General features: G+C 48.3%; 1 protein-coding gene across 13 annotated transcripts in view; it reads left to right on the forward strand.

Annotated features, from left to right (window-relative positions):
* The window catches only part of ANK1 (ankyrin 1), a 271,938-nt gene extending 248,042 nt beyond the window's left edge, over positions 1-23,896 (forward strand). For 11 of the 13 annotated variants that reach the window (XM_061592462.1, XM_061592466.1, XM_061592468.1 and 8 more), the window contains 7 exons: positions 259-648; positions 730-802; positions 3,517-3,787; positions 6,727-6,810; positions 11,549-11,614; positions 11,959-12,098; positions 21,624-23,896. In XM_061592462.1, coding sequence (XP_061448446.1) covers positions 259-648; positions 730-802; positions 3,517-3,787; positions 6,727-6,810; positions 11,549-11,614; positions 11,959-12,057 — 983 coding nt within the window. In that variant the 3' untranslated portion in view covers positions 12,058-12,098; positions 21,624-23,896. Of the gene's footprint in view, positions 1-258; positions 649-729; positions 803-3,516; positions 3,788-5,995; positions 6,420-6,726; positions 6,811-11,548; positions 11,615-11,958; positions 12,099-21,623 lie in introns of those variants that run through there. The other 2 variants (XM_061592467.1, XM_061592474.1) reach the window with 2 other exon arrangements.
* Positions 23,897-27,850: the final 3,954 nt, after the last annotated feature.

Genomic DNA, 27,850 nt, shown 5'->3' on the forward strand with positions numbered 1-27,850 from the left:
GCGGCCATTTGGGCAACAGCCTGGCGGGACCATGATGCGGATGGGAGGGGGAAGTCTCTGTACTTGCCTTCCATCTCTCAGGTGCAACCTGTGTTTGCCTGGCTTTGTTCAGGACCCAAAGGGCTGCATTCTCTTGGACCAATGAAAGGGCCTTGTGGGACCCACAAGGTGCATCCCTCAGAGGACCAGGGCTGTGTGCACTACCCTACCCCTGCCAATCCAGAATGTCAGCCTGTCGCCCTCTGTCTGCCCATGCAGGTTACGCTTCACTGCAGGATGAGCTGCTCTCCCCCGCCTCCCTGCATTATGCGCTGCCTTCCCCGCTGCGTGCCGACCAGTACTGGAGTGAGGTGGCCATCATGGACGCCATCCCCATGGCCGCCAGCGAGCAGGACGCCCTCATGGAGATGTCCGACATGCAGGTGTGGTCCTCGGGGCTGACACCCTCGCTGGTGACTGCCGAAGACTCCTCCCTGGAGTGCAGCAAGGCTGAAGACTCAGACGCCACAAGCGAAGGCCGGTTCCCGGGGCAACTCCTGGAGGACGCTCATGGCCCCGACCCGCTGGGCTCCATGGACCTGGTGGAGGACGACACAGTGGACTCAGACGCCATGAATGGCCTGATGGACATGCTAGAGCAGGAGGAAGGTCAGAGGGGAGGAGGCCAGATGGTTAGCGCCAGGTGGGGCGGGTTCCTGGGTTCCCACAGTAAAGTCTCTCTCGTTTCAGGCCAGCAGAGGGTGCAAGCCCGCATCACGGAGTCGCCCACGGTCAGTCGTGTCATAGACAAGGGCAAAGACAGGTAATGTGCTCTCCTTGCAGGGATTCTAGCAGTGAGCTGCAGCTCAGTAGTAGAGCACATGCCTTGCACTCAGAAGGTCTCCGGTTTGCTTCCCTGTATCTCTACTCAAAACAGATCTCATGTAACAGGGATGGAAAGACCTGGAGATCTGCTGCCAATCAGAATGGACCAGAGATCGCCAAGTTTTTTAGGCCCGTAGGCACATTTGGATTTTTGAGTGACTACTCTGGGCACCTACCCCTTTCCTCCCTCTCTCAGACCAAGCCACTCCCCACGGAGAGACAGACAGACGGAAAGAGACAAACATTAACTTTGTTTTCCCTAGAGATCTGGGTAAAAGTGGTTTCCAGTAGAATCAATCTGAGCCTTGAAAAACACATAGAGCTGAAAGAGGAAGTGGGAAAGAGAGTCATTCTTTCCATTTCCTCTTTCAGCTCTATGTACTTTCCAAAGGAGAAAAAGGTAACCATCCTCACCACTTCATGACTGAGCTGGCAGTGAGTGGGGTAGCTTAGGGGTAATTCCTGGAGTAGAAAATACTTTGCTAGATGAAGCAATGATCTGACTAGCAGAACCAGTCAGATGGGTTCATGTGTTTCTGACAGGACGAGGCAGTGGGGAGGGATCATTGACATGATTAAAGCCAAGACTGAGCTGATGGACCTTTTGCTATGCCAACAGAACAGGGTCAAGGCAGTTTCCAAATTAACTGTTTTTAAAAAGTTACTGTGAAACACTGCAAATAAAAATAGCACACTGTCAGAAGTGAACAGCAGGTCAAACCAAACAATTTCTGAAGGAGGAAAGCCTCCATAGCTGTTCAAAGAAACTAAAGATTGGGTCAAATGAGCCTCCTGGGGGTGGGTGGCTGGGGGGACTTTCACAGCTGGATATCACCACAAGAGAGCTCTACCGAAGTGTTAGGTGCCAGACTAATTTCTAAAGGTGACAGCATCCAGGACTATGTATTATGAGGAAGAAATAAAAATAAATAAACCAGAGCCGCCAATCCTGCGTTTTCATTGCCGGGAAAACACAGGGGCATGTTTGAACGGAGGAATTTGGGAGGGGGTTGTTTCACCCTTTGCCCATCCACTGATTCTCCCCAGCAAATATTCCATCCTGCCACACTTTTTAATCTTTAATTCCCACCCAGGTTGCAAAAGTGGAAGTAATCCTAGCTTTGGGAGGTGCTGGGGAGAGAACAGATGTGGACAGTAATTCCAGATGGAGGTAGGCAGAGTTTAGCACTCTCTTGCCACGTGTGGATTCTCTCTCCAACTCCCTTTGCCCCTGCAAACATGTTATCCCAGCACACCTGGGGTTGGGAATATGTATTTGCTAGGAGAATCCGTATTTCCAGTGTAAGAGTATTAGGTAGTTCATATGGAGAAAGATGCTCCTGTAATTAGGTGAGGCTGAAGCAGCTTAGGGGGTTGAACATAGGAAACTGCCTTATACCAAGTCAGACCATTGGTCCATCCTGCTCAGTACTGTCTACACTGACTGGGAGCAGCTCTCCTGGTCTTTCCTAGCCCTGGCTGGGAGTTGAATCTCAGACTATCTGCATGCAAAACAGTTGCTCTACTACTGAGCTACAGCCATTCCTCTAAAGGATTTGAAGATGAGCATTGAACCCTGAAATAAACTGTCAGCTAATGGAGATGTTTCAAAATGGAGAGAATGTGATTCCTAAATCTAGCCCCAGATAGCAGCCAACAGACCTCATTCTGTACCTACTGAAATTTCTTGGGTGACTTCAAAGGCAACCCCACATGGAGAGCATTGCAGCAGTCAAACCAAGCAAGAGGTTACCAGGCTATAGAAGACAAGTCACATCTCTGTTCTCCAGATTATTTGTCATTTGCTGGGTAGGGGTGTATGAGGGACAGGAGTAGGGTGTACTCTGCAGTTATACACACCCTGTGGTGCTAGGCATATCTGTTTTATACCACAGACCTTTCCTCACCCCAGGGGAACCTTGAGTGTTGTTCTTTGTAGAGCAGATGGTGTGGGTGTGTCACACATGTAGGGATCTCAGCAATTACCCCCAGGCTACAATCCCCAGGATTCTTTTTTGGAGGGGAGAGCCGTGACAGATAAAGTGGTCTGAAACCCCAACATGGGGTTGTTGTTCTTGTCCCTATGAAGATTTTCGCCATCTTTGCCTCACCAGGGGCAGAGTGATGGGAAAGGCCATAGCTCAGTGGCAGAACACCTGCTTTGCATGCAGGAGGTCCCACATTCAAGTCCTGGCATCTCCAGGTAAGTGTGGGAGAGACTCTTGCCTGAAAACCTGGAGAGCCACTTCCGGTCAGTGTAGACCAGTGTTCTTCAACCGTGGGTCCCCAGATATTATTGGACTACAACTCCCATTATCCTTGGCCATTAGCTAAGCTGGGATATAGGCAGTACTGCGCTAGATGGACCAATGGTCTGACTCATAGAATCAAAAAATAGTTGAGTTGGAAGGGGCCTGCAAGGCCATCAAATCCAACCCCCTGCTCAATGCAGGAATCCAAGATAAAGCATCCCTGACAGGTGACTGTCCAGCTGCCTCTTGAATGCCTCCAGTGATGGAGAGCCCACCACCTCCCTAGGTAAGGCAATTTCCAGTGTTCCTGTGTGCAGTCCGCTGAGTCATCCTTTGCTCACTTGCACTTTGCAAGGAAGGCTTGAGTTTGTGAGCCTCTCTTTCTGTCCTCTGTCACCAGGCTAGGCGACTGGACCATGGAGAGCACCTTCATCTCCAGCTTGTCAGACTTACCTAAGGGGTTGTCTTTGAGCCCTCCAGCACTGCGGCAATCAGTGACCTACAGAGTTCGGGACCAAGAGCGGGAGAGGCTGGAGCACATGAGGATTGACTTGTCAGAGGAGAAGGAGAGCCCCCCACTGCACAGAGATTGGGGGCTCCAGCCTGGGCGACGGCAGGGCCTGGCTAAGTGGCTGGAAGAAGCTGACAGCAGCTTATTTGGACAAACGACGGTAGGGAATGCAAAGTTACCCATCTCCACATGTTTTTATTTATTCATTTTGGGGATGGGGGAGAAATTTGGTTCAGTTTGCATTTAAAGCTGAATTTATCAAATTTGCACTTTCCGAAACAATATGAGAACTGAAACATAGGCATCCTTTGAAATTGGCACTTACCGAATTTTGCAATGCAGTTCACCAACCAAGCAATGCATATAAAATGCATATATTAGGGGAAAGTGTGCACAAAATAAAGATATTGGTGAAAATAACATACAAAAATGCATTGTATTTGGATAAATTGCTTGCAAAAATGTCAAACTGCATACAAAAATGTATTTACTGGGAGACATTCACACTAAAAGCTGAAGAATTTTCTTGTTTTTTTTAAAAAAAATAGCAAATTGCTGCAGAAATGTGGAGAAGCAAATTTAAGATCAGAAAAATTAGAAACTGAGAGAACCAAAATTGAAAGATCATTCCATCCCTAATTTGTTTAAAAAATCATTTATAGACAGCCTTTGGGGGCACATCCCAACCAATGTGGCTTACAGTAACATAAAAAAAACCTGTACTGCCTGACACTCTTGCTGTGTAGCTAACTTTTAAATGCAGCCAGTTGGAATAAGGTTGGCCTGCTGAATCTCTCTAAGCCCCTTGCAAAGTTTAACAGCTGATGTGCATCCAATATCATGGCTTCCTCCAACTGCACATATTACATTATAGCTTGCAAAGGTGCCAGTTTCAGCCTGCACATATAGGCTCACAGCACCAATGAGGGAAATCACCACTGGGTGGCTTCCAAACAGGCAGTTCTTATTGCTTCCCGCTAGTGCTCCCCAGTTACTCCTCTTCCAGTTTAAGCTACAAGCAGAATTGCAATTGCCTTTGGCTTCCTATACTTTGGGGTGGGTGAGTGTGAAGCAGGCAGAGGACTTTTTGTGTGTTTTCCACCCCCATGTTCGGTAAACACTAGTGAGCATAATATAGGCAAGTGGGCAGAGAAGGTGCTTTTAGGGCAGATTTGCAGAACTGAAGACTAAATGAAGACAGAAATGAAGTAGGGTGTTTTTTTTTAAAAAAAATCAAATTTGATTTAGCACTTAATTTTAAAAATGGATTAACCCCCCAACAAAATTGATAAAATGGTATCCTCCAGGTGGTGTGCCAAGTCGTGATAGATTCATCTGCCCAATCGATCACTCTGCACACAACAGAACTCTGACCCTTGGAAAAGACAGAAGGATAGCTCTGAAGCTATCTCCATTTGTAATATGGGGATACCAAAAACTAGGCCTCCTTTACATAGTTGTGAGAACTACTTGAGCTAATTAGCTCCATTCAAGCATCCAATGTGCTTCTTGTGCTTTAGCTCAGCGTTCCTTAAAAAAAAACCCTGCGAAGCAGACCGATATTGCAGACTCTTTGGTGGGTGGAGATGGGGGTGGTGGATTAAGGCAGTGGAAAGGAAATTCTGCTCTGCAAATTTTTAGGCATTGGTATCAAGAGAGTTCTATTTCAGGGGGCTTTCAGCAGTGCTTGAGCTGCCTGATGGTATTCTGTTTGGCTCCGTTGCTTCTCGTTTGTTTCACTTTTTGCTTCTTATGGAATGGTGGTAGCATTCTCATTGTTAGCTTTTTGCCAGCTTTGCCACATGGAACCCTTTGGCTCCCCCAAAGTGGGGTAGCAGTCGGCGAAATAACTAGGAAGCTCTGCCTTGCTGAGGTTTGCACTCCCAACAAGAACGAGCTCCCTTGGCTCCAGCTGGAGGGGAGGAGGGAGGGGGGTCTGGCTGGCCATGGGCTCAACGTCCCATTTAGCCTTACTGCTCTATTTATATCCTGCCTGCCTGCCTGGTCAGCCTCGCCACTTGCTTCCTAATTGGGTAGTGCTTGGTTCTCACCCAGAACCAGAAATAGAGCCACCCAAGATGCCAGAGGGCGCTAGGTAGCTGTGCTGGACTCAGGCAAACGGCCCTCTCCTGGACAGCTCCGTCGAGGCTGTGCCTAGCCGCTCAGTGCCTCAAATTGCCAGGAGATCCAGACTGTATTGCAGGCCTTGGTCGGCCTTCTGCTCATCCCTGCCCCCCTCCTCGGCCTCAAAGACAGCTCAGCCCACTCTCTGAAGGCACGGGAGGCCTGCCAGGACTTCAGCAGACCCCTAGATGACTTTGACAGACCCCTCTATTGGAGCCTCCTAGCCGAAGGCGGGGGCAGGGAGGGTTGGCCGAGTGCCTCCGAGCAGCTGGTCTCGGGGGCAGGCTAGGATTACAGCAGCCTTTCCCTCCCCCCACTTCCCAGTCCTGAGCCAGAGACTGCTCCTGCCAGCAGCCTGGGCAGTGCCCTCCTGCCATGAGGGCAGGCAGGCGTTAGGCCTGGTTGGGGAGGGTCAGGGTGGGGGGGTGGAAGCAGGCAGTCCAGCCACCATGTGGGGTTTCCTGACCCAGCTGCTCATCAGCTTGGTCCTGCTGGGCTTCTTCCTGGTCAGCTGCCAGAACCTCTTGCACATCGCCCAGGGCTCCTTCCGCTTTGTGCTGAAGCAGATCCACCAGGAGCTGGACAAGGAGTTGGGGGAGAGCGAGGGGCTGAGTGACGATGAGGAGGCTGTCTCCACCCGCACGGTGCGGCGGCGCATCATCGTCCAGGTAGCTGGCGGAGGAGTGCTCCCAAGGGCGAGTGGTGCTGGTGCCCGTCCAGCATGTGCTCTTTTCTCCCTGGCCTGCTCGGCGCCACTGCGAGGACACAGTGCCAGGCGTAGTTGGCAGCGTGATGGAAGGGCACCAAGGGCCAGGGTGGGGCACGGAGAGCTGGCTTCGTCCTGAGAGTTAAATGCGTTTGGGCCCGTAGGGCTCACAGGGAACCTCCACTGCTCTGTGCCAGCTCTGGGCGTGTCAAGGACTTGGTAATCCCCCACCACCACCAAACCTGCTCTCTGCTTTCCCAATCCTCCAGGGTAACGAAGTGCTAGATGTTCCAGGGGAACAAGTGACAGAAGAACAGTTCACAGATGAACAAGGCAACATCATCACCAAGAAGGTGAGTCTGGGCCGGTGGGGGGAGTTGGGAAGGGGCAGCAAGAGGGATGAGGAGGAGGAAGCTAGGTCAGTTGGCACCGGCCTCCCTGAAAAGCCCTTGAAAGGGCCACATAAAACCTGTCCTCTCTCTCCATGCTCTGGGCCAGAGAGGCTTCGTTGGCAGGGAAAGCAGGTTGCTGGATACAATCCAAATGAGTGCCTCCAGAATTTGTTTTTCGTTATGCAAGTGTTTGCTCCATTCATTAATCACGTATTTATCATGTTGTCAGCCTTCCTTTCCTTGAAAGACGTCCATGTGGCACGCTTACTCTTTATCCTGTATTGTGCTGGCCATGTCCCTGGGCGGTAGGTCAGGTCACCTAGATGCACAGCTAGTTGGGGATTTGAACTCAAGTCCAGAAACCCTGGGAGGAATAAGCAGTTTCTCTCCCAGAGAGTTTGTCGTTTTGGGGGAGGGGGGCTTCTGGTGTGTGTATGCAGATGGGAAAGGAAAGGGGTGCCTTGGTTTGCTGTGTAGGATGCAGCTTGGCTTACTTGCCTTGAGTAATATGGAGCAATTCTTATTCTGGGCATCTTTTGGTCTGGATGTAAGATTAGATGTGTTTGTGTGCACGCATGTGCGTGCAAGTGTGCTCATATGCATGCATGCAAGAGCAAGAGAAACGCTAGATGGATGGAATTGGAAGAAAGGTTGGGTGATGGATATAGCTGATACGTTCATCTATGATGTGATTCTGCATCTGCTTCGTTAGCAGCATACTTGTGCAACTCTGCTAAAATATTTTTGCAAAGGACATAGGAGTATGTGAAATATTGTAAAATATCAAGTTAAATAATATTGTGAAATATTTTTGCAAAGCACACAGATTTAGGAGTATGTGAAATATTGTAAAATATTGGCCACCCCATGGAAAGGGGGGATGACACTGTGCAAGTGTTTGCAATTATTATTTTTATTTTATTTATTAAATTTATATCCTGCCCTTCCTCCCAGAAGAAGCCCTTCTGGGACAGGGGAGAAATTCAGTTAAGTTTGCATTTAAAGCCTAATCTCTCAAATCTACATTTTCTGAAACTATATGAGAATCAAAACACAGGCAAACTTCGAAATTCACACTTATCCAAGTGTTGTGATGTAGTTCTCCAAGTAAGCAATGTTTGCAAAAATGCATATATTAGGAGGTGTGCATAAAAATGAAAACATGAGTGAAGATAAAATACAAAAATGCACAGTAGGAGGAATGGTGGCTTGCAAAATGTGTACATTAGTCAAAACTACATACAAAAATGTGTTTGTTGGGAGAAATGAGCACTAAAATGCCAATGAATTTTCATGAGGATTTTTTTTAAAAAAATGCAAAATGCTGCAGAAATGTGAAGAACTGAAGGTGGAAAAATGACAAGAACTGAAACTGACAGATTCTTCCATCTGTTGTTATTTTACTACAGCACTATCAATGTGCATGGCATTTATACCTGGAGGATACTAGGTTAGAGAAGGCTGATCTAAATTGTAGAGATGATGCAGTATAGTAGCTAGTGTTTCATTCCTGTACATGCTTTCTCAGAAGTAAGTCTATCTGTGTTCAGTGGGACTTATTCCCTAGCAAGTGTTTGTAGAATTGCTGCCCAAGAGTCCAAGCTGTGAACCAATTTATTTATTTTATTTATTTATTCGATTTCTTAGTCGCTCATCTGGCTGGCTACCCAGCCACTCTGAGCGACGTACAAAGCAAAAAGCATATAAAACATCAAAAACACCAAACACTAAGCAAGAAAGCTATACAATAACATAGAGACTAAGTCAGTTACAATAAGGCTTCTCATCTGTATAGTCCAAAAAGTGCGCCTTCAGATGGAAACTCGCGATATGAGTCTTCCCACCCTTGCACAAAGACCGGTGTGAGTGAGAGTCCATATGCAAGACCGAATAACAACACCCCCTCTTGATCTCAGCATCCAACATCCAGTACATTCAGCGGGGGTGGGGGGGTGGGGCACGGCAAACAAACCCCTTCAAGTCGGACTAACAGGGAAGTTCTCTTCAGAAGCCAACAACCAAGAAGCCCCTAGTTTGAATCTTGCCTCTAAACTGACCAGGTGAACTTAAGCAAGTGACCGTCTCTCGCCTGTGTTATGGAGGCAATATACTGGCCTATCTTACAGGGTCGTTGTCAGAGGTATAGTCGTCCAGGGTCTCAAGGGGTCTTAGACCCCTTACTTTTTTTGCAGCCAGGTCCCAGCAGGGCCCCTTTATCTCCAGTGTCCTATGAACCAATCAGCATGAAAGTGGAGTGTGTTACCTGCTGAGAAGAGTATTCTAACTTGCTTCCTTGTCGTTTCCTGCTGATTGGAGCCAATCAGAGTGAAAGGAGTTCCTATCAGTTCCTACTTCAAGAAGCCAGGTTGTGAAGTGAGTGAGTACTCTGTAATTGCAGAAGAGACAGTGAATCCTGATGATAGTATCCCCTCTACATCATCAAGCAGTTTGGTATCAGCAGGAGATAAATGTGTAGATGCTGAATTCAGTAATTCAAGCAGTATCTCTGCCAGTAAGAAAGGACAGTCAAATGGTAACAGGGACAGAGGAGCAGAGAGCAGCATTCAAGCCTGGCCAGATTATTCTATAATCTTAGGAGGGGCATGGCTGTGACTATTATGAAGGGACCCTGCACTTCTGAATTTGCCACTACACTACACTTCATTGTAAGGCAGCCTTTGCCAACCTGGTTGTCTCTGGATGTTCTGCACTAGAGCTTCCTTCAGCCTCGCTCACACGCCCATATGATGCTGAGGTGGATGGGAGTTGTAGTCCTAAACATCTGGAGGGCACCATTTTGAAGAAAGCTGTTGTAAAGGTTATAGCAGGGGTGGCTACTCTGTGACTCTCCAGATGCTGCTGAACTACAGCTCCCATCATCCCTGACCATGAGCTGTATTGGCTGAGACTGATGGGAGCTGTAGTTCAGCAGCATCTGGAGAGAGTAGCCACCCCTGGGTTATAGTAAGACAAACTATGTACAATTTAGTCCACAAGGGAAAATAAAATATTCTCTTGGCCTTTGAACATCCCAAAGGTGTTGTCTAAGTGCTGGGTATTTATATTGCTACAATAATAAATATGATAGAAGGAAAACAATGGAAGAAGGGGAAGTGATGTAGAAGCCAGGGTGCATAGGAACCTAGGAAGCTGCTTTATAATGAGTCGGACCATTGCTCCATCTAGCTCAATATTGTCTAGCTCAATATTGGGAACCTTTGGGCCTTCTGTTGTTGATGAATGACAAGTCCCATCACTCCTTGCCATTGGCCATGCTTGCTGGGGATGATGGGAGTTGTAGTTAATCAACCTTGAGAGGCTTGAGAGGCTGGAGCACTGGACTGAAAACAACAGAATGAGATTTAACAGAGATAAGTGCAAAGTTCTTCACTTAGGAAAAAGAAACCAAGTGCACAGCTATAAGATGGGGAATACATGGCTCAGCAATACTACATGTGAGAAGGATCTTGGGATTGTTGTTGATCGCAAGCTGAATATGAGCCAGCAGTGTGATATGGCTGCATAAAAGGCAAATGCTGTTGTAGGCTGCATTAACAGACGTATGGTTTCCAAACTGTGTGAAGTACTAGTTTCCCTGTATTTAGCACTGGTTAGGCCTCATCTTGAGTACTGTGTCCAGTTCTGGATGCCACACGTTAAGAACTATGCAGACAAACTGGAACAGGTTCAGAGGAGAGCAGTGAGGATGATCAGGGGACAGGAAGCAAAGCCCTATGAGAAGAGACTGAAAGAATTGGGCATGTTTAGCCTGGAGAAGAGAAGACTGAGGGGAGATATGATAGCACTCTTCAAGTACTTGAAAGGTTGCCACACAGAGGAGGGCCGGGATCTCTTCTCAATCATCCCAGAGTGCAGGACACAGAATAATGGGCTCAAGTTGCAGGAAGCCAGATTTCAACTGGACATGAGAAAAAACTTCCTAACTGTTAGAGCTGTACGACAATGGAATCAATTGCCTAGGGAGGTGGTGGGCTGTCCATCACTGGAGGCATTCACGAGGCAGCTGGACAGCCACGAATCAGGGATGCTTTAAGTTGGATTCCTACAATGAGCAGGGGGTTGGACTTGATGGCCTTATAGGCCCCTTCCAACTCTACTATTTTATTCTGTATGATTCAAAGGTTCCTCACATACCTGGGACCTCCAGCATGCACAGCAGATGCTCTACCATTGAGCTATAGACCTTTCCCAATGAGTGAATGGGAGCAAATGCAATTAAATGTATTTAAATTCTCTTTCGGTTGGAAGTGAGGACTAAGGCAAGGGTTCCCAAACTGTGGCCTGTGGACCACTGGTGATCCACAAACTTCATTTAGGTGGTCCACGGCGTGTCTGTAAAAACATAATGAAATATTAAACAGCATCTGGCACAGTGCACTGCAATTGCTACAATGGGCAGAACAATTATTCAGTGGTCTGCCATGACCCTCAGCAATTTTCAAGTGGTCAATGGGGAAAAACAGTTTGAGAAGCTCTGGACTAGGGGTATAAGTTGAAAACTTCACAGAAAATTCGGGTTCTGAAATAAGGGATCTTTATGTAGGAGTTCTGGGAAGGCCTTCCAGGCGTAAGGGGCAGGAAGGGAGAGTTGGTGGCGATTTTAAGGGAAAGAAGGAGGAGCTTAAGACAAGAGGAGACCTCAAAGTGCCCGCTTAATGTTTGCACTTGCCTCTGACAGATTATCCGGAAGGTGGTGCGGCGGCTGGGAACTGACGGGACGGGCGACGGGCGGCAACACGAAGAGGTGATTATCGAGGGCCCCCTGCAGGAGTCTCATGAGCTGGAAGCTGAGGCCAGTCACTTCCTGAAATATGCCACTTGGCAGCAGGAGCGTACAAGCAGCAAGGTAGCTGAGCCCTGCGGGCGGCTCAGCCCTGGGCTCTGGCTGCATCCTCTCTGTCGTCTCTTCCTTTGCCCCGGCCCAGGGCCTCCTCTCCTCCTGCCACCTTCAGACACTTTGCCCACAGTGCTGGTCTGCCATCTGACTCTCCTTCTCCTTGTGTCTCTCTGTCTGTGTGTCCGCCCACCCCCATGGGATTGTCCATGGCCATTCTGCCGCTTTGCTGTCTCTTGCTGCTGTTTACCCAGGAGGAGGCTCAAGAGAGTGTCTCACGATCGGAGCTTCTCGGGGGCAGGATGGGGGCTCAGATAGTGAAACGAGCCAGCCTGAAAAGGGGGAAGCAGTGACACCACAACCCACCCCCGCCCCTCGAGTGGCCTCTTTGGAGGTAAACACCCCTTTGTTCTTACTAGCAGCTGGGGAGGGCAGGCGGTGTGCAAACTGTGGTAACACAGTTTCCCTTGTAGGCACTGACCTTTGCCTGTAATATCCATCCATCCATCCATCCATCCATTTATTCCCACCTTTCCTCCAAGGAGCTCAAGGTGGCATACATGGTTCTTCCCTTCTCCATTTTATCCTCACAACAATCCTGTGAGGTAGGTTAGGCTGCAAGGCAGTGATTGGCCCAAGGTCACCCAGTGAGCTTCATGGCTGAGTAGGGATTCGAACCCTGGTCTCCCAGGTCGTAGTCCAGCATTCTCACCACTTCGTCCCGCTGGCTCTCATTCATTCAGATGGTCCATATATCAGTCCATGTGTGGAAGGCCTGCCCTCTGTCCTTGGCCCTGGGACAGGTGCCCCAAAAGAAGAGTCCCAAAGCAGCCTTATCAATAGGCCCCGCCTCCAGAGCAATGAGCCTGCCACCTTCATGTGCTAGGCTGTTCAGAGAAGAGTAGCCTGGGTTTTCCGGGCTAGAAGGCTCCTCCTCTTTAACGCCAAAAGGGAAATGTAGGTGACTGGCCTCCTAACAGCTTAATGAAAGGCAACATCACTGCCCTTCCATCAAATGGGCTGGTAAGGGGCAGAATAACCCTGATCATCCATGGCAACCGTTCGCCAAGCAGGTGCCCTTTAGAAGTTTTGGGTTACAGCTTCAATCGGCGGATGGGGACTGTAGTCCAAAACAGCTGGAGGGCACCAGCTTGGCAAATGTGGGGCCCTCTGGAAGCTGTTGGACTCAGTGGGCAAGTGGGGCGCTGCCCCACCAACCTGCCTTCCTCCTTGCAACCCGCCCAAGGGGTGGCCCTGGCTGCCAGCTTCCTCCTCTAGTGCTGCCAGGATCCATTGACTCTGCCTGGCATTGGTTCTGGCTGTTGGCCTCCCTGCCTGCCTTCCAACCCGCCAGTCCCAATGGGCACCAGCCACCACCAGTTGGACTACAACCCCCATCAGCCTCAACCAGCATGAGTGCTGGACAGGGAAGATAGGAATTGTAGTCCAGCAACATCTGGAAGGCACTGCGTCAGCTACCCTGACTGTGGCTGCCAGGCAAGTTGTGAAATACAAGGCTGCCCTGAAACTCGCACGGTTCACCATCCAAGATTCTTTGACTGGGTGGCAGCTTTAATTGCAGCAGGACAGGTCCCTCTACTCCTGCTAGGTGCCCACTATAGATTTGTTTTAGGCGGTCGTTTCTGGAGGATGGACAAACATAGGTGGAGGTAACAGGCTTTTGTGTGCATGCTTAAAGCTATCTGTTGGAAGCCCACCCCCCCGACATACGCACGCCCAGAGCTATAAGCACAGGGACTTTCCACAGACATTCTAATGCAGGTATGGAGAACCTTTGCCCTCCAGACATTGTTGGACTCCCAGCTCCCATCAGCCCCGGCCAGCATGGCCAATGGTCAGGAATGATGGGGCTTGCAGTCCAGCAACACCTGGAGAGCCACAAACTCCTCATCTTCGTTTTGCTGTAATGAATGCATGTAGATTGGGAGGGTGCAGCCCACTCTCCCCGTTGTTCATTCTTGGAACACAGAAAGCTGCCTTGCATCAAGTTAGGGCACATGCACACCATGCATTAAAGCATGTTTACCGTGCATTGAAAGCACATGGCTTTCACCAAACAAGAATCTTGGGAATGGTAGTTTACCCCTCACAGAGCTACAATTCCCAGCACCCTCTAAAAAAACTACAGTTCCCAGGATTCTTTGGGGGAAGCCATGTGCTTTAAATGAGCTTTCAGTGTATTGTGCAGATTGGACCTTAGACTGTCAGTCCTCCTAGCTAGTACTGGATACTTTCCCTGGCAGCAGCTTTCCAGCGTCTGGGACTGTTTGCATGCAAAGCATTTGTTCTCCCCTTGAACTATCACCTTTCCCTAGACACATGAGTACCTGCAAAGGGCTTCTGTGTCTTTTGGGGGGTCTGGTGGGAGGAGAGTACTCGTCATGATAAGTCCGTAGAGCAGTGTGTTTCTCAGCCTTCTGGCAGAGGAAGCATTCTTGTGCTTTGAATTTAAAAGAAGGAAATGCGCTGTACTCTTACGCCCACAAAGGCTTAATTTTAGCGTGTGTCGGTGTAGAGAACTACCCACTCCCAACAGAGCCCTCCATGAACTACTATTCTCAGTATACTTCCTGACTGGCAAACCCAGAGCAGTGGTTCAGGCAGAGTTGCAGTAGGCAGCCTCCCTTGGGGAGGTGTTCTCCACCATCTCTGAATCAGGGCTGATGCAACAGAATTACCCAACCCCAGATGAGGGTGATTGGAAGACAGGAAGACCACCCCAGGCTGCCTCTTCTGGCAGATGGTTACTTTGACAATCACAGGAACCCTTCAACATTTAGTGGGTTCCCCCCCACACACAGTGCTAGTGCTGAGCCAAATTTTTGAAAGGCTAAAGGTTTGGCCCAACTGGGGTGGTTGATGAGAGTTTCGCCTGGGAAACGGGGTGGCAAACTACCATTCCTCTTCCACATTTTGGGATGGGGGCAGAAAATTCTCTGTCGCTCCTTCCCATTCCTTCCAGGCTGGCGGTTGCATTTCCTCCCACCTCCCCCTAAGGATGCTCTTTGAAGCAACAGTATATCATGATGTAGCATTGCTGTCAGCATGCTGAGGGGGGGCACAAATATGGCAGCTGCCAACTCAGGAGGAGTGCCAGTGAGTTTCGCAGTCTTCCCCCACACACACTTTGAAATTTACCCCAGTCCAGTAGAGGCTGGTAGCTTTGATGTCAGTGGGGCTGTGAATCCGCTCCAGGTTTTAGTCCAAACTTTCAAGGAGCTGGTCAAGGTGCTGAGCTGAGACTAAAACCCAGAGAGGATTTACTACTCCATTGACATTGGGGAGCCTCCACGGCCCTTGTCCTTCCCAAAATAGCTGACATTTATTTAATTTCTTATATAGGAATTTCTTTCCCACCTTTCTGATTCCAACGTGTTACTCGGGGCAGCTTCCAACCATTTTAAAATTGCAGTATCACATAAAACAATACAAATTCATCACAATGACAACAGCAAACGTAGAAGAAAGACAGAGACCGCAGATCAAACATTGGGTTGTATTCAACAGAGTCCCACTCAGAGCGGACCCATTGAAATGAATGAACCTAGGTTACTCTATTAACTTCAGTAAGTCTACTCTGAGTAGGACTAGCATTGGAAACAACCCATAACATTTAAATAAGGTAGCAGATACTTAGCAGGGGGGAGAAAACCCTGCTGGAGTAAAGACCAAGCAGCACAGGCCAGCCACAGAGAGGGCGCATCCATCCGTCCATCCGGGATGGGCGAGAATTTCAATTCAGTTCACATTTCAAGCCAAAATATAAAAAAATTGCACTTTTCTAAACAATATGAAAACTAAAAACACTGCCATCCTTTGAAATTCACACTTATTCTAATTTTGCGATGCAGTTTGCCAACCAACCAGTGTTGAGAAAAATGCAGATTTTATAGGGAAATGTGCATAAAAATCAATATATGAGTGAAAATAACATGCAAAAATGAATTATATGATGAGAAATGGCTTGCAAAAATGTGTACATTAGTCAAAACTACATACAAAAATGTATTTATTAGGAGAAATTCTCACTAAAATGCTGGAGAATTTTCATGGGGATCTGTTTTTTTAAAATTGGAGATTGCTGCAGAAATGTAGAGAACTGAATTTAAGATTAGAAAAATGAGAAACTGACAGAACTGAAACACACCGATCTTTCCATCCTTACCATCCATCCATGCTTCACGGGAGCAAGATGCTCCGCAGTGCTGGTCACTGAAACGGCCTTGCCTTTGTCAGCAGCCACGCCTCTTCCCCATTTTGTGGCTGCAGTTTCGTAGCCACAAAAGTGAGGCGGCCATTTTCGCTCAGTGATAAGTATGTTTTGCCTTTGGGAGAGAGTAGAATATTCAGGACACTGGAGACTCATGTGCAGAGCAAGAGATGTGCTTTTTCTTCACCTTGCACTTGCCATGTGCCATGCCTGTTTGACCAGATGACCTTGGGCCAGTTGCCACCCCTCTCTGCCTTCAATTATAGGGGAGTGCTGGATGTATCTCACAGGACAGATGTGGAAATATATGCAACCAGACCACAATACACTTTTAATGCAATCTGCAAGTGTCTTTATACACTCCCCCCCACTCTCTCTCTCTCTCTCTCTCATACACACACACAAACACACATAGAGAGAGAGAGAGAGTAGGGATGCAGGATAATTTCATTTGGTCTAATTTGATCTAATTCATGTCTCCCAGAATAATACATGGACCAAACCATAACTGGCCTTCATATTTCACACTTCTCTGAATTTTGCTATACAGTTTTCAGCTCAAAAAAAAAGAAAAGTCAAAATGCATTAACATATACATATTTAAGGTAAAATACATTTACAAATCTGTACTTTAAGCTAGCATAGTATGTAAACGCTTATTTTGTGATAAAATATTTATTTGAACACAATTTTGTATGGATTAAAAAAGGTGAATACAGAAATGGACACAGAATGGAACAGGCAAATGGAAAGAGTTTTGTTGTTGTTATATTGTTTTGTGGACACATTGGCTGCCCTGGGCTCCTTCGGGAGGAAAGGCGGAATATACATTTGATAAAGAAATGCAGAATTGGCATGGATAGGAAATAGACATCCCTCCCTACTCACGCCACAATCATCATGCAAGGGAGAGCAGGGGAGGGAGCTGGGAAGCCCCCCCAGCACCTTCCCATTTCCTTCTTTTCAGCCCTCCATGAAGTTCTGAACTGGGGAGCCACCCCTCTGCATGATTAAGCCCCTCATTGTACAAACGCATAGAAGAGGCTCTCCACTTCAGAACTTTCCCTTCCAAACTCAATGGAGCCTGTAAAGAAAGGGAAAGTGACGTGCCAGAGGGGGTAGGATTTGCAGAATAATCCCTCTCCCCCCGGCACCCTCCCTCATGCAATGACAGTTGTGTGACTAAAGGCGCCTAAAGACTAAAATGTGATGTAAATAACTCATCCCGTCATGCTTAGCCATCCCAGGGCACTCTGCGCTAAGAAGCAATCCTTGCCAGCATACCCAAAGTCTGGGCATTTCAAGTAAGGCTTGCCCCAAAGAGCAGAGGGCTTGGAGGGAATGGTCTCTGTTGCTCCTTACTGCCTCATGTGTCTGTGTCAGGGGCACGGCCAAGCCTCCCCATTTAGCCTGCCAAGCCACCAGGGGTGTAGTCATCCAGGGTCTCGGGGGGTCTTAGACCCCTTACTTTTTTGCCAGCAGGGTTCCTATGTCTCCAGCATCCAATGAGTCAATCAGCATGAAAGGGGAGTGTCTTAGCCACTGGTTCCTTGTCCTTTCCTGCTGATTGGAGCCAATCAGAGTGAAAGGAGGTGAGTCAGCCACTGAGAAGACTCTTTTCAGTAGCTAACACTCTTCCCTTTCATGCTTATTGGCTCCTAGGGACGTTTGTCGTTGTGGGAGAAGGCATTAACAAAGATCTCATTCTCAACCCAGCAGCAAAAAGGTGGGGAGGGGTGTGGCTGTGACTCTCATGAAGGCACCCTGCACTTCTGAATTGGCCACTACACTACTGCAAGCCACGCCCACCTTCCCTACACTGGATGTCATCGGTGACATCAGATGTGAGGCAGGTAAAAACTTGGCTCTGCCTAAAAGGGGTTTGCAGATACTGTGAATCAGGTGATAGGCTGTTCCTGCAAACCTCTGTGCAAAAGCGCAATGCAAGATAGTGTCTGCAAGACACGTGCAAGGCACAAAAAAAAGGTCACCTGACATCATTGTGACCTCAGCCCTGCCCACCTATCCTACTGCGCCCCCGAGGGGGTGGGGAGATTGTTATCCGGCCCACGGGCTGAATCCAGTTCCTCCCCTCTGATATATATGTAATGGTGCTGTTCCATGCAGCTCTTGCATGCTCAGTGGTACTGCTATCACTGGGCCCTTACATGCCCATGATGAGGAGTCCCTCCGATTCCTGACCATTGGCTAAGGGAATCTGTTTGGGGAGAGGGCAGTAACCAGGGAATTTGTGTGGGGGGGTCTCTCTTCCCCTGGGAGTCACAAAGCTTTCCTGCAAAGTGTTCAGAGATGCCCACAAGCTGGGGTCTCCTTTGCTACTCTCTGAAGTTGCTGTCAGGTTGCTTCTTCTCACAGGGAACTGTGTTCTGGGCTCTCGGCACCTTCTGGGCCCCAGCGCTGGGGATGACATGGCTGTGTAGGTGGAGCAGAGTCAGCAACCTCCCGTCTGCCAAGGCTACGCTGGTGCCTTTCCAAGCAGATGACCGGGAGGAAGACAGGCACGAAGTGGACAGGGTTCCTGCACCTTTTATGACCAGCTGCCCGTTTGCTGAATTTCCCTCTTCTGTCCAGCTAGGGAAGGCACAGGAGCCCTGACCTCTTTGGCTGCATCTGGCCATGCTAGAGGGAGGCAAATGAGCAGGTGTTTGCTTCTGAAGGAGGTGACAGTCTCTCCTAGTTTTCCTCATCCAAAAGGCACAGGCATCTTCTGTTTGCACGTTGCCAAACACCAGCTAGGGTACAAGGCCTTTCTCTCTCTTTGTTTTCATTGCTGTGAAATTGGACAGTGGCACATTTCTCCCACTCTGATAGAAGCTGCCTCTGCCCAATCTCTTCCTTCTTCATACAATGACTGAAAGCATGCAAATTCTGCCTTCAGGCGATCTGGCAATTCTTGGAAGGTTCTCAGATGGCCGGCAACTGTGTAGTAGGACTGACCTATAGCTCTGTCTGGTCTCTGATGTAAGAGAAGCGGCATCTGCTGAGCTTCTGCTTGCTGCACGGATCTGGAAGCTTGCCGGGAGGAGGTGAGGCAGTGCTTGGCTCCTGGGCCTTCTTTAGCTGTACAGACGACAGTGCAAGGGGGAATTTGTTCCCACTGCTTGCAGCACTGTGGCATGAGCAGTGACTGCTGCTGAACCTCTCCCTTTCTAAACTGCTGTTAAAGCCTGGCAGTCCTCCTAGATCTGGTTGGGAGTGGGCAGAGGCTTCCCTGTGCTCCATGGGCATATCTGTGCCTGCTTGTGTCCTTGTTGTGCTGTATTGCTCTCACAGTTGCTCAGTGGCGGCCGGTGACTCCATGTCCTGGAGTCACCAGCTGCCATTGCATGAGGGATAAACCTATATAGCACAGATGGGGAACCTGCGATGCTCCAGGAATAAAGACTGTGTTGCGTGAACCCTCTGGCAACTGGTGGCTCCAATGTTAGTAGAACTGTGGAATCCATCGTGTGTTTTAGTCTAAAGTTTCACAGAGCTGTCCAAGGTTCTTTCAGCACCAAGGGTGGGTGAGTAATATGGAATGTCTCCTCTTGCTTTTGCCATCCTTTACTCCCCGCCCCCATGTATATGGTGGAGGAAGATCTCCCACACAGCTCTTTGATGCTATATGGTACTGTTGTCACTTGGCCCTTATATGCCAGTGGTGGAGAGCCTGTCTTCCTCCAGATGTTGTTGGGCTATAGCTCCCATTGTCTGTGGCCATTGGCCATGCTGGCTGAGAACATAAGAACATAAGAAGAGCCTGCTGGATCAGGCCAGTGGCCCATCTAGTCCAGCATCCTGTTCTCACAGTGGCCAACCGGGTGCCCGGGGGAAGCCTGCAAGCAGGACCTGAGTGCAAGAACACTCTCCCCTCCTGAGGCTTCCGGCAACTGGTTTTCAGAAGCATGCTGCCTCTGACTAGGGTGGCAGAGCACAGCCATCACGGCTAGTAGCCATTGATAGCCCTGTCCTCCATGAATTTGTCTAATCTTCTTTTAAAGCCATCCAAGCTGGTGGCCATTACTGCGTCTTGTGGGAGACTGAGGGGAGCTGGGAATCCAACAATATCTGGAGGGCTGTTGTGGAAATATATATGCAGAGATCCTCAGCAGTCTGAGCTGTATGTGTGCTAGTGTGTATTTTTACCTTAGAAGCAGGCTTTTACCCTGCATTTAGATCACTGAGACTTAACAGTAAAATAAGAAAAGCTACTTTATTTATAGAAATACATAGTAGATAGGAAAGGCATGCCTAGTTCTAAGTAAGTTGGAGGCACAATGGCCAGACTTGGGTATTGCCCTCATGGCTCAGGAGAGACAGCAAAGACAAAGATGTCTGCTCTCTCCTTGGACAGTCGAAGAAAAAAGACAAAGGAAGGAGGGGCAGATAAGCTTCCCTGAGCATATCACTTTACAATGGAAGGAAGTTAGGTAGAGAAGAGCACAGGTAAAGGTACCAGCTGGAGGACCCTAACTCTATCTTCCTTCTGGAATGCAAACAAAAGAATCCAAACAGGAGTTGCTCTTGCCCCATTTCCAATAAGGCCCACAGGTTGCCCAGAACTGTAGGAAGCATCCTTGGAAAGTGCAGTCATCCTTAAGGGCTAGAAACTTGGTATCCAGAAGCAGTATTTATTTTTTTGCTATCACACAGTAATGAAATATGCCAGTCTAGGGCATGAATTATGGGGAGAAGGCAAAGGGCCCTTAATGAAATCCACAAGCCAATCCCCTGACCGATTTTAGCCTATGCATCCCCCCCTTTCCTTCTACAAACCATAGCTAAAGGGTTGTTCCAAAAGGGGGTGGGAGGAGCATAATGGGGTGGAGGTGAGCCCAGACCCTCCTTCCTTCCCTCCCTCCCTCTAGCTGCAGCAGGGGCCAGTCTCCGGGTAAGGGGAGGGTTGAGTGATTTCTACCCCTTCCTAAGACCTTTCCCTAATTCTTACTGGCTCCTCCTTGACTTCATCAGATGCATTGTCCAGACAGGAGCCTCCAAATTTCACTTAAATTCCGTGGCAAGCTGGGGATTACCTTAGCCTCAACAACAACAAATGTCTTCTCCCTGAATTCCTCAGCAAGTGTTTGCTCTAGTAGAACACATTTGCCTCGAATTTCATTTTAGGTGAAATTTGGCAGAAACGTTTAACAAAAGCCCCTCAAAGTGGGCAGACTGTGCCAGCGGATTGTGAAAGGCCTACCAGCACTGGCCTTTTCTATCTGCCTTAGACCATGGTTCCTCTCCCCCGCCCCCGAGCATCCTGGGAAGTTTAAAGAGTGTGCTGCGAATTCTCTTTAAGAGTCCCCGAGCCCACCTCCAACAATCCCGTTCCCTGGAAATGAGCCTTGAAAAGTTGGCACCATACATTTAAAACACATCCAACGCACATTTAAAGCACATGACTTCCCCCAAAGAATCCTGGGAACTGTCGTTTGTTAAGGGTGCTGGGAATTTGAGGCTTTTTGAGGGGAAAACTGCAGTTCCCAGGATTCTTGGGGGGAGAAGTCATGTGCTTTAAATGCACATTGGATGATGTGCTTTAAATGTATGGTGTAGATCTGTATCTTTAACCCTGTAAGCATTCACGTTCCTTATGAGAGCAGCTGAACCCTGGGGAGTGTCCTGTATGCAACACAGGCCTTTTGTGCTTCTAATCTCTCTCTCTCTCTCCTCTTTTTCCACCAGGGCCTCACCTCGACACCAATCCACTGACCTCCCCCTCCCCCTTGTGCTCCCCACACGGCCAGAAGAGTGGAGCTGCATACTCACCGGGGCAGGACTGGCTGTCCATGACTCTTTAGGTTAATGGCATGATTTCCATAAGAGAGCCAACTTTACTGTCTTATTCGCATGAATGACCGACCGCAGACGCATGAGCTACAGTCCTTCCTCCTGACTCAAAGCCTGGATGAGGACGCCGCAGGAGAGGGGAAAGCATCCCGTTGTGTGTTTTGGGGAGGGAGGTGGTGTCCTTCCCAAAGCCGCCTTCTGCTTGGCGCGCTGCCGCGGCCTCTTGAAACAGGAGTAAGCTGGACAGAACTCATTGCCCAAGCCACCGCCCCACCACCTTCCCCCCCCCCGCTCAGCCCTCCTCCCCATCTCTGGTGGGGCCTTGAGGGCCTCCAGCGTTGGCTTCCGGGGAAGATCTTCAGGCCTGGGAAATAGGAAGCGGCAGAGGGCTTCCCGGGTGTCCTGGCCAGGTCCGGGTGGAAAGCGTCACCTGGACAGTTGCTCCACCCTGCTGTATAGGATACATACAGGTAGCTACTATGCAAACATACATTAGGGCTGTTCAGCAGGATTGTACTGGCTTGGCTCCCTGAGGAGCTGCACAGACTGGAATGGAGGTAGGAAGAGCCAGGATTGGGAATCAGCAGAGCAAACCTCCCAGGCTCCTCTCTCTCTCTCTCTCTCTCTCTTGCAAAGGCACACACAAACACACACATGCAGAGGGGGTGGGGAAAGAGAGGGGGCAGGAAGGGCTAGTGCGTGAGCCTCTGTCAAGCCACACACGCACACGTGTGTGAATGTGTGCCAGGCACACTTGCACCAAATCCTCAGGACGCTGCCTGCCATTGGAAGAGCGCAGCTGCCGGCTTGCGCCGAGGCCTGGCTCCACCCAGCACAATCTGTCGCTCAGGAGAGGTGCAGAGGGTTACGGCAATACTTTCCCAACATGTCTGCACTTGGGAGGGCCCAGCAAGGGTCCCCAGACTCAGCACAGATGTGGCATCTGCCAATGTTTCCTGGACCACTCCTAGCTGGGGTGTAGCTAAATCTCTCCCCCTCCCCCAACACACACACCGCCAAGTTTCATGATAAAGAAAGGCAGGAGTGGGGCCCATCCTAATAGAGGATGTGCTACCACAGCCAGGACTGGCTGCTCCATTCCCACCCCCACTCCAGTGCTCAAGGAATCCTGCCCCCCTCCGGCCAGCCTGTCCTTCCCAGCCAAGCCAGAACCTGCGTCTCCTGCCTTGAGCAATACGTGGTTCCTTTTAGGAGGCATCCACTCTGGGCTTCCACAAAGAGGTGGCACTTGCTGCAGGGAAAGTGAGTTATTGCAGGGGAGGTGCACTGGGTGGTTGCTGCACGACTCCCCTGCCCGCCCCTTTCGTCTTTGGACCCAGAAGAGATGCAAAGTGGCACCTGCTTCCCGAGCAATGCACAACTTCAGCTCTTGTCCCTGGGAACCTACCAAGGCCTGGCTCCAGGTCAGCTCCTTGAAAGTTCAGACTAAAATCTGGAGTGGATTCCACTGCCCCATTGACATGGAGTCACCTGCCGCCACTGAGCAACGGTGAGAGCAACACAGCGCAACAAGGGGGGGTTGCCAGCCCCCAAGCTATTTGGGGGTGGAGAAGCAGGTGGATCCCCTCCACACACACACAAGGAGCAGGGGGAGAAGGGGGTGCCAAGGAGAGCTGGAGGGGGAGCCAAAAAGGATGGGCCAGGCATCTCCGCAGAGAGAAAAGAGCTGCCCCAGTGACAAACATGCCAAGTGCGGAGGAGACCATGCCCGCCCCACCCTCACAGAACACAAGCCCTGTGCGGCCTGCCTGCCCGCCTGCCCCAAATTGCTGACACAGCATTTGCCATAGAACCTAGTGTGTGGGGGCCCTCATGCTTTGGCCTCCTGTAGTGCATAGGAAAATGCGCTGCAAACTGTGCCCCCTCACCTGCCTGTGGGGTGCCGCTTTGCCCGCTGATTGCTAATAGGAGCTGTAGGGGAGGGCAACTCCTAGAGAATGCTGCCGTCTGCACTCTAGATGCTTTTTAGGAGTTCTTACTTTTCATTTCTTTTTTATTGTTATGGAAAAAAGTTTGAGCCTTTTGGCTCCTCCTTGTTCTCGCCACCTTCCCTTCCATCCCTCACCCCAATGTATAGATTATCCTCCCTCGTTCACCAGCTACCAAAATCCAACTTAATAAATAAACCAACACCATCTTGGGCTGCCTCTGCTGTTGTGCCTCTTTCCTGTTGACTGGCTCACTAGCATAACATCTGCATATCTGTTTGGGAAGGAGTTTAGATCCAGGGGTTCCTAAGCTGTGGACCACCAGTAGTCCACAAGCTTCATCCAAGTGGGTTTGTGTCCTTACACATGGAATTCAAAATCATACGTAATCTAGCACAGTGCATTACAATTAGAGGCAGAAAAATCATGAAGTAGTCGGCCTAGACTTTCAGCAAATTTCAAGTGGTCCAAAAAAATGTTCCCAAAAATGTGTGGGAACCACTGCACTAGAGCTAATGATATATGATTATTTTGTTTGTTTATTTATTAGATTTATATCCTGCTGTTCGTCCCAGTAGGAGCCCAGGGCAGCAAACAAAAGCACTAAAACACTTCAAAATATATTAAAACATCTTTTTTTAAAAAAAAAAAGTTAAAAAACATATTAAAAAGCAATTCCAACACAGACACATTAGTAATGTTGCATCTAGTTTGGCCCTCAGATGCATTTTCCTTTGGGCCAGCTCCCTACGCGTGCAATCTCGTACCTCACTCGACAAAGAAGTGAACGACCCATTCTCTAAACCAGGGATGAGGAGCTGTGGCATATCCCAATATAGTTGGACTCCCAAATCCTGTCTGCCCCAGCCAGGATGGCCAGTAGGGATTACGGGAGTTGTAGTCCAACAACATCTGGAGGGCCAAAGGTTCCCCATCTCTGCCATAAGCACCAGAACTAAGGATGATGCACAATGAGCTGGCTGAAGTGATTGCCCCAAAATGCTGCGATGGCCTTCTGGTTATAAGTTCTGTTGGTTGATGCGTCTGTGTTTTAACGAGTGATATGAGTCGTTGAAAGAGAATTCGGTTTCCAGAACTGCACAACATGTCAGGGAGGGGTTTTTTGGAGGGGGGAAGAGATGACAAGATCAGAGAAGCAACCTATAGGAAGAGCCACAGCTGCCTTCTTCCTTACTGCATTGGAAAGTTTAAATCAAGTGGGAAAGTGGTGATTAGGGAGGGAAGAAATTAGATTCAGTTTGCATTTAAAGGCAACTTTTATCAGATTTGCACTTTCCAAAACACCATGAGAAGGAAAACACAGCCATCCTTCGAAATTTACACTTACCTGAATTTTGTCATGCATATCTCCAACCAATGTTGACAAAATGTGTATATTAGGGGCAAGTGTGCATAAAAATGAATACATTAGGGCAAAGAACATATAAACATGCATTATATTGGGGAAAATTGGTTGCAGAAATGTGCATGGTAGTTAAAACCCTACAACATGTATCTATTAGGAGAAATGAGCACTGAAATGCTGATGAATTTCATGAGGAATTTTTTTAAAAATGGCAAATTGTCGCAGAAATGTAGAGAACTGCATTTAAGATTGGAAAAATGAGAAAAGAAGAGCGCCAATGTTGACAGATCCTTCCATCCCTAGTGGCGATGTCCTGCATCTGGATATTGTGGCTGGTCTGTTAGAAATCATCATTATATACTAATAGCCCATTCATTCTCCCAGGGCCTAGGCTTATGTTGCCAAAACAACAGTATCCAAGCACAAGAGGGAGGTATCAGCAGGCTTGGGGGAGCCCCAAAGGTTTCAGAAGTACAAAAAACTCACCTGGCAGGGGGAAACTCCATTGAAAACTTGACATGCTTAGTAGGCACAAAATGCTGACTGTTGGGGTAGAGTTGGAAAGGGATGGGATGGAGTATCCTGGGAAAGGGCATTTGCTGATTGGCTTGGTGAACAGGAGCACTCCACACTGTGAACTTTTGTCACAGGTTCCCCTTCCTTCTGAAGCTAAACCAGCACCACGCTAAAAGTGAGTGCTTAACCTCGGGTGCCTGGTCCTCTCCATCATTCCAGTTGTCTACGTTACACATCACCACAAGTGATGGTTCTTTTGATTCAGTTTCCCACACAAAGACTGGGCATAACTGAGCCAGGGTTTATGGCATCTGATCTGTGTCCAGGCTAGGGGCTGGTGAGAATTTCAATTCCATTCGCATTTCAAGCTGAATTTATCAAATTCGCACTTTCAGAAACAATATGAGAACCGAAACACAGCCACCTTTCAGTTTTGCAGTGCAGCTTACAAAAATGCATATATTAAGGGAAAGTGTGAATAAGAATGAATATATGAGTGAAAATAGCATGGAAAAATACATTATATGACATGAAATGGCTTGCAAAATGTGTACATGAGTCAAAACTCCCTACAAAATTATTAAGAGAAATTTGCACAAAAATAGAGAATTTTCATGAGGATTTTTTTTTTAAAGTGCACATTGCTGCAGAAATGTGGAGAACTGACAAAGATTGGAAACAGGAGAAACTGAGAGAACCAAAATGGACAGATCTTTCCATCCCTAGTCCAGTCACAGGGCTAGGAATCCCTAGAATAAGGGGTCTCTCCAGCATGTATGTACTGCCCTCAAGTCGATTCCAACTTATGGCAACCCTATGAATAGGGTTTTCATGAGGCTGAGAGGCAGCGATTGGCCCAAGGTCACCCAGTGAGCTTCATGGCTTGGTGGGGATTCGAACCCTGGTCTCCCAGGTCATAGTCCAACACCTTAACCACTACACCACACTGGCCCATAGTGGGGGGTTTTGTGTGTGTTTTGCAGGGATATTCTGCAACATGCCATTGACTCGCCAATAGTGCATTGGTGGTGAATGTATACTGAACCCTCCAGCCAGCATTCTGCTTTACTGTTCTGTGATGCTTCTCTAAAGTTACCGTATTATTGCCATCTAGAGGGGCATTCTTGCACTATAGGGCAAGAAAAGTGAGACAACCACACACACACCAGAACATTTGTATGAAAAGTTACTGGATTTCAGCAGGAAGCTATGGGACATGCACCAACTGGGAATGAAGCAGTATGTCTGCCCTGACCTTTTGCAGTATTGAAAATGGGATTGATACAACTGTGTATCAATTGATACAATACAACTGTGAGCACAAATCACCATGAATGCACAATAAAAAGGCAGTCTGGAGTAGCCCAGGATAAATTTATTTTGAAGCTTATGTACTGCTTTTCATTTATAAAATCTCAAAAGAAGTTCACAGTAACAAAAATTTAAAAGTCACTACATTTAGTAAATAACAACCATTAAAAGCAGCAGGATCATCATAAAACAGAAATACAGGAACTTCAGTATCAGCCAGAAACAAAAAATATCAACAGCTGGGAAATGTAAAGGTAATCAGGTAGGCTTTTAGCTGTCTTTGAAAGCCCCATGCTCACTAGCGTCTATGCTCTTCTGATTTCCATTGTATCATGAATTTTATTTTTACGATGTTTTTATTTTAGTATTTGTTGCTTGCCGCCCTAAGCTAGGGTTGCCAGGTTCAATCCCTGAGTCTGATCCTGTATCTTTAGAAGAGAAGGTCAGCCAAGTGCAGGTGGGAAAAACCAGAAGGTGGAATTCTCCCTTCCCCCTGCACAACTTTTAAAGATACAGAAGACCTCTTGGTTGCCAGGCCCTACCCTGAGCTCGTTTTGGAAGCAAGGGTGGTAATTAATTAAATAAATAAAATTAAAATAAATTGAGAGACTCAGGACCTAGAAAGGAAAGGGAAAGTGCTGGGATAGGAAGCCAGGGAGAGAGCCTGTCCCTGCAGCTTGTGTCAGGCAGGCTGGTGTGTGGTCCCACTCAGAGCACAGCAAAGATCTTGCCTCTCATCTAAAACCTGCAAGTGTTTTATATTAATGAAATGTGGTGGCAGCGGTTCTTTGAAAATCTCAACAAGCAAACATGGCAGATGGACTGAAACCTCCAAGTGGCCTGGATTTTGCAGAGAAGAGCCTGGCTCAGGAATGGACCAGCTGGATACAAGAGTTTGAGCTCTATATAGACCTGATCATGCCTGAAGAAGCAGAAAAAAGCAGGAAACTGAAACTTTTATGTTACCTTTTTCCAGAGCT

The sequence above is a fragment of the Rhineura floridana genome, chromosome 12 (assembly GCF_030035675.1).
Source record: "Rhineura floridana isolate rRhiFlo1 chromosome 12, rRhiFlo1.hap2, whole genome shotgun sequence".
NCBI lineage: Eukaryota > Metazoa > Chordata > Lepidosauria > Squamata > Rhineuridae > Rhineura > Rhineura floridana.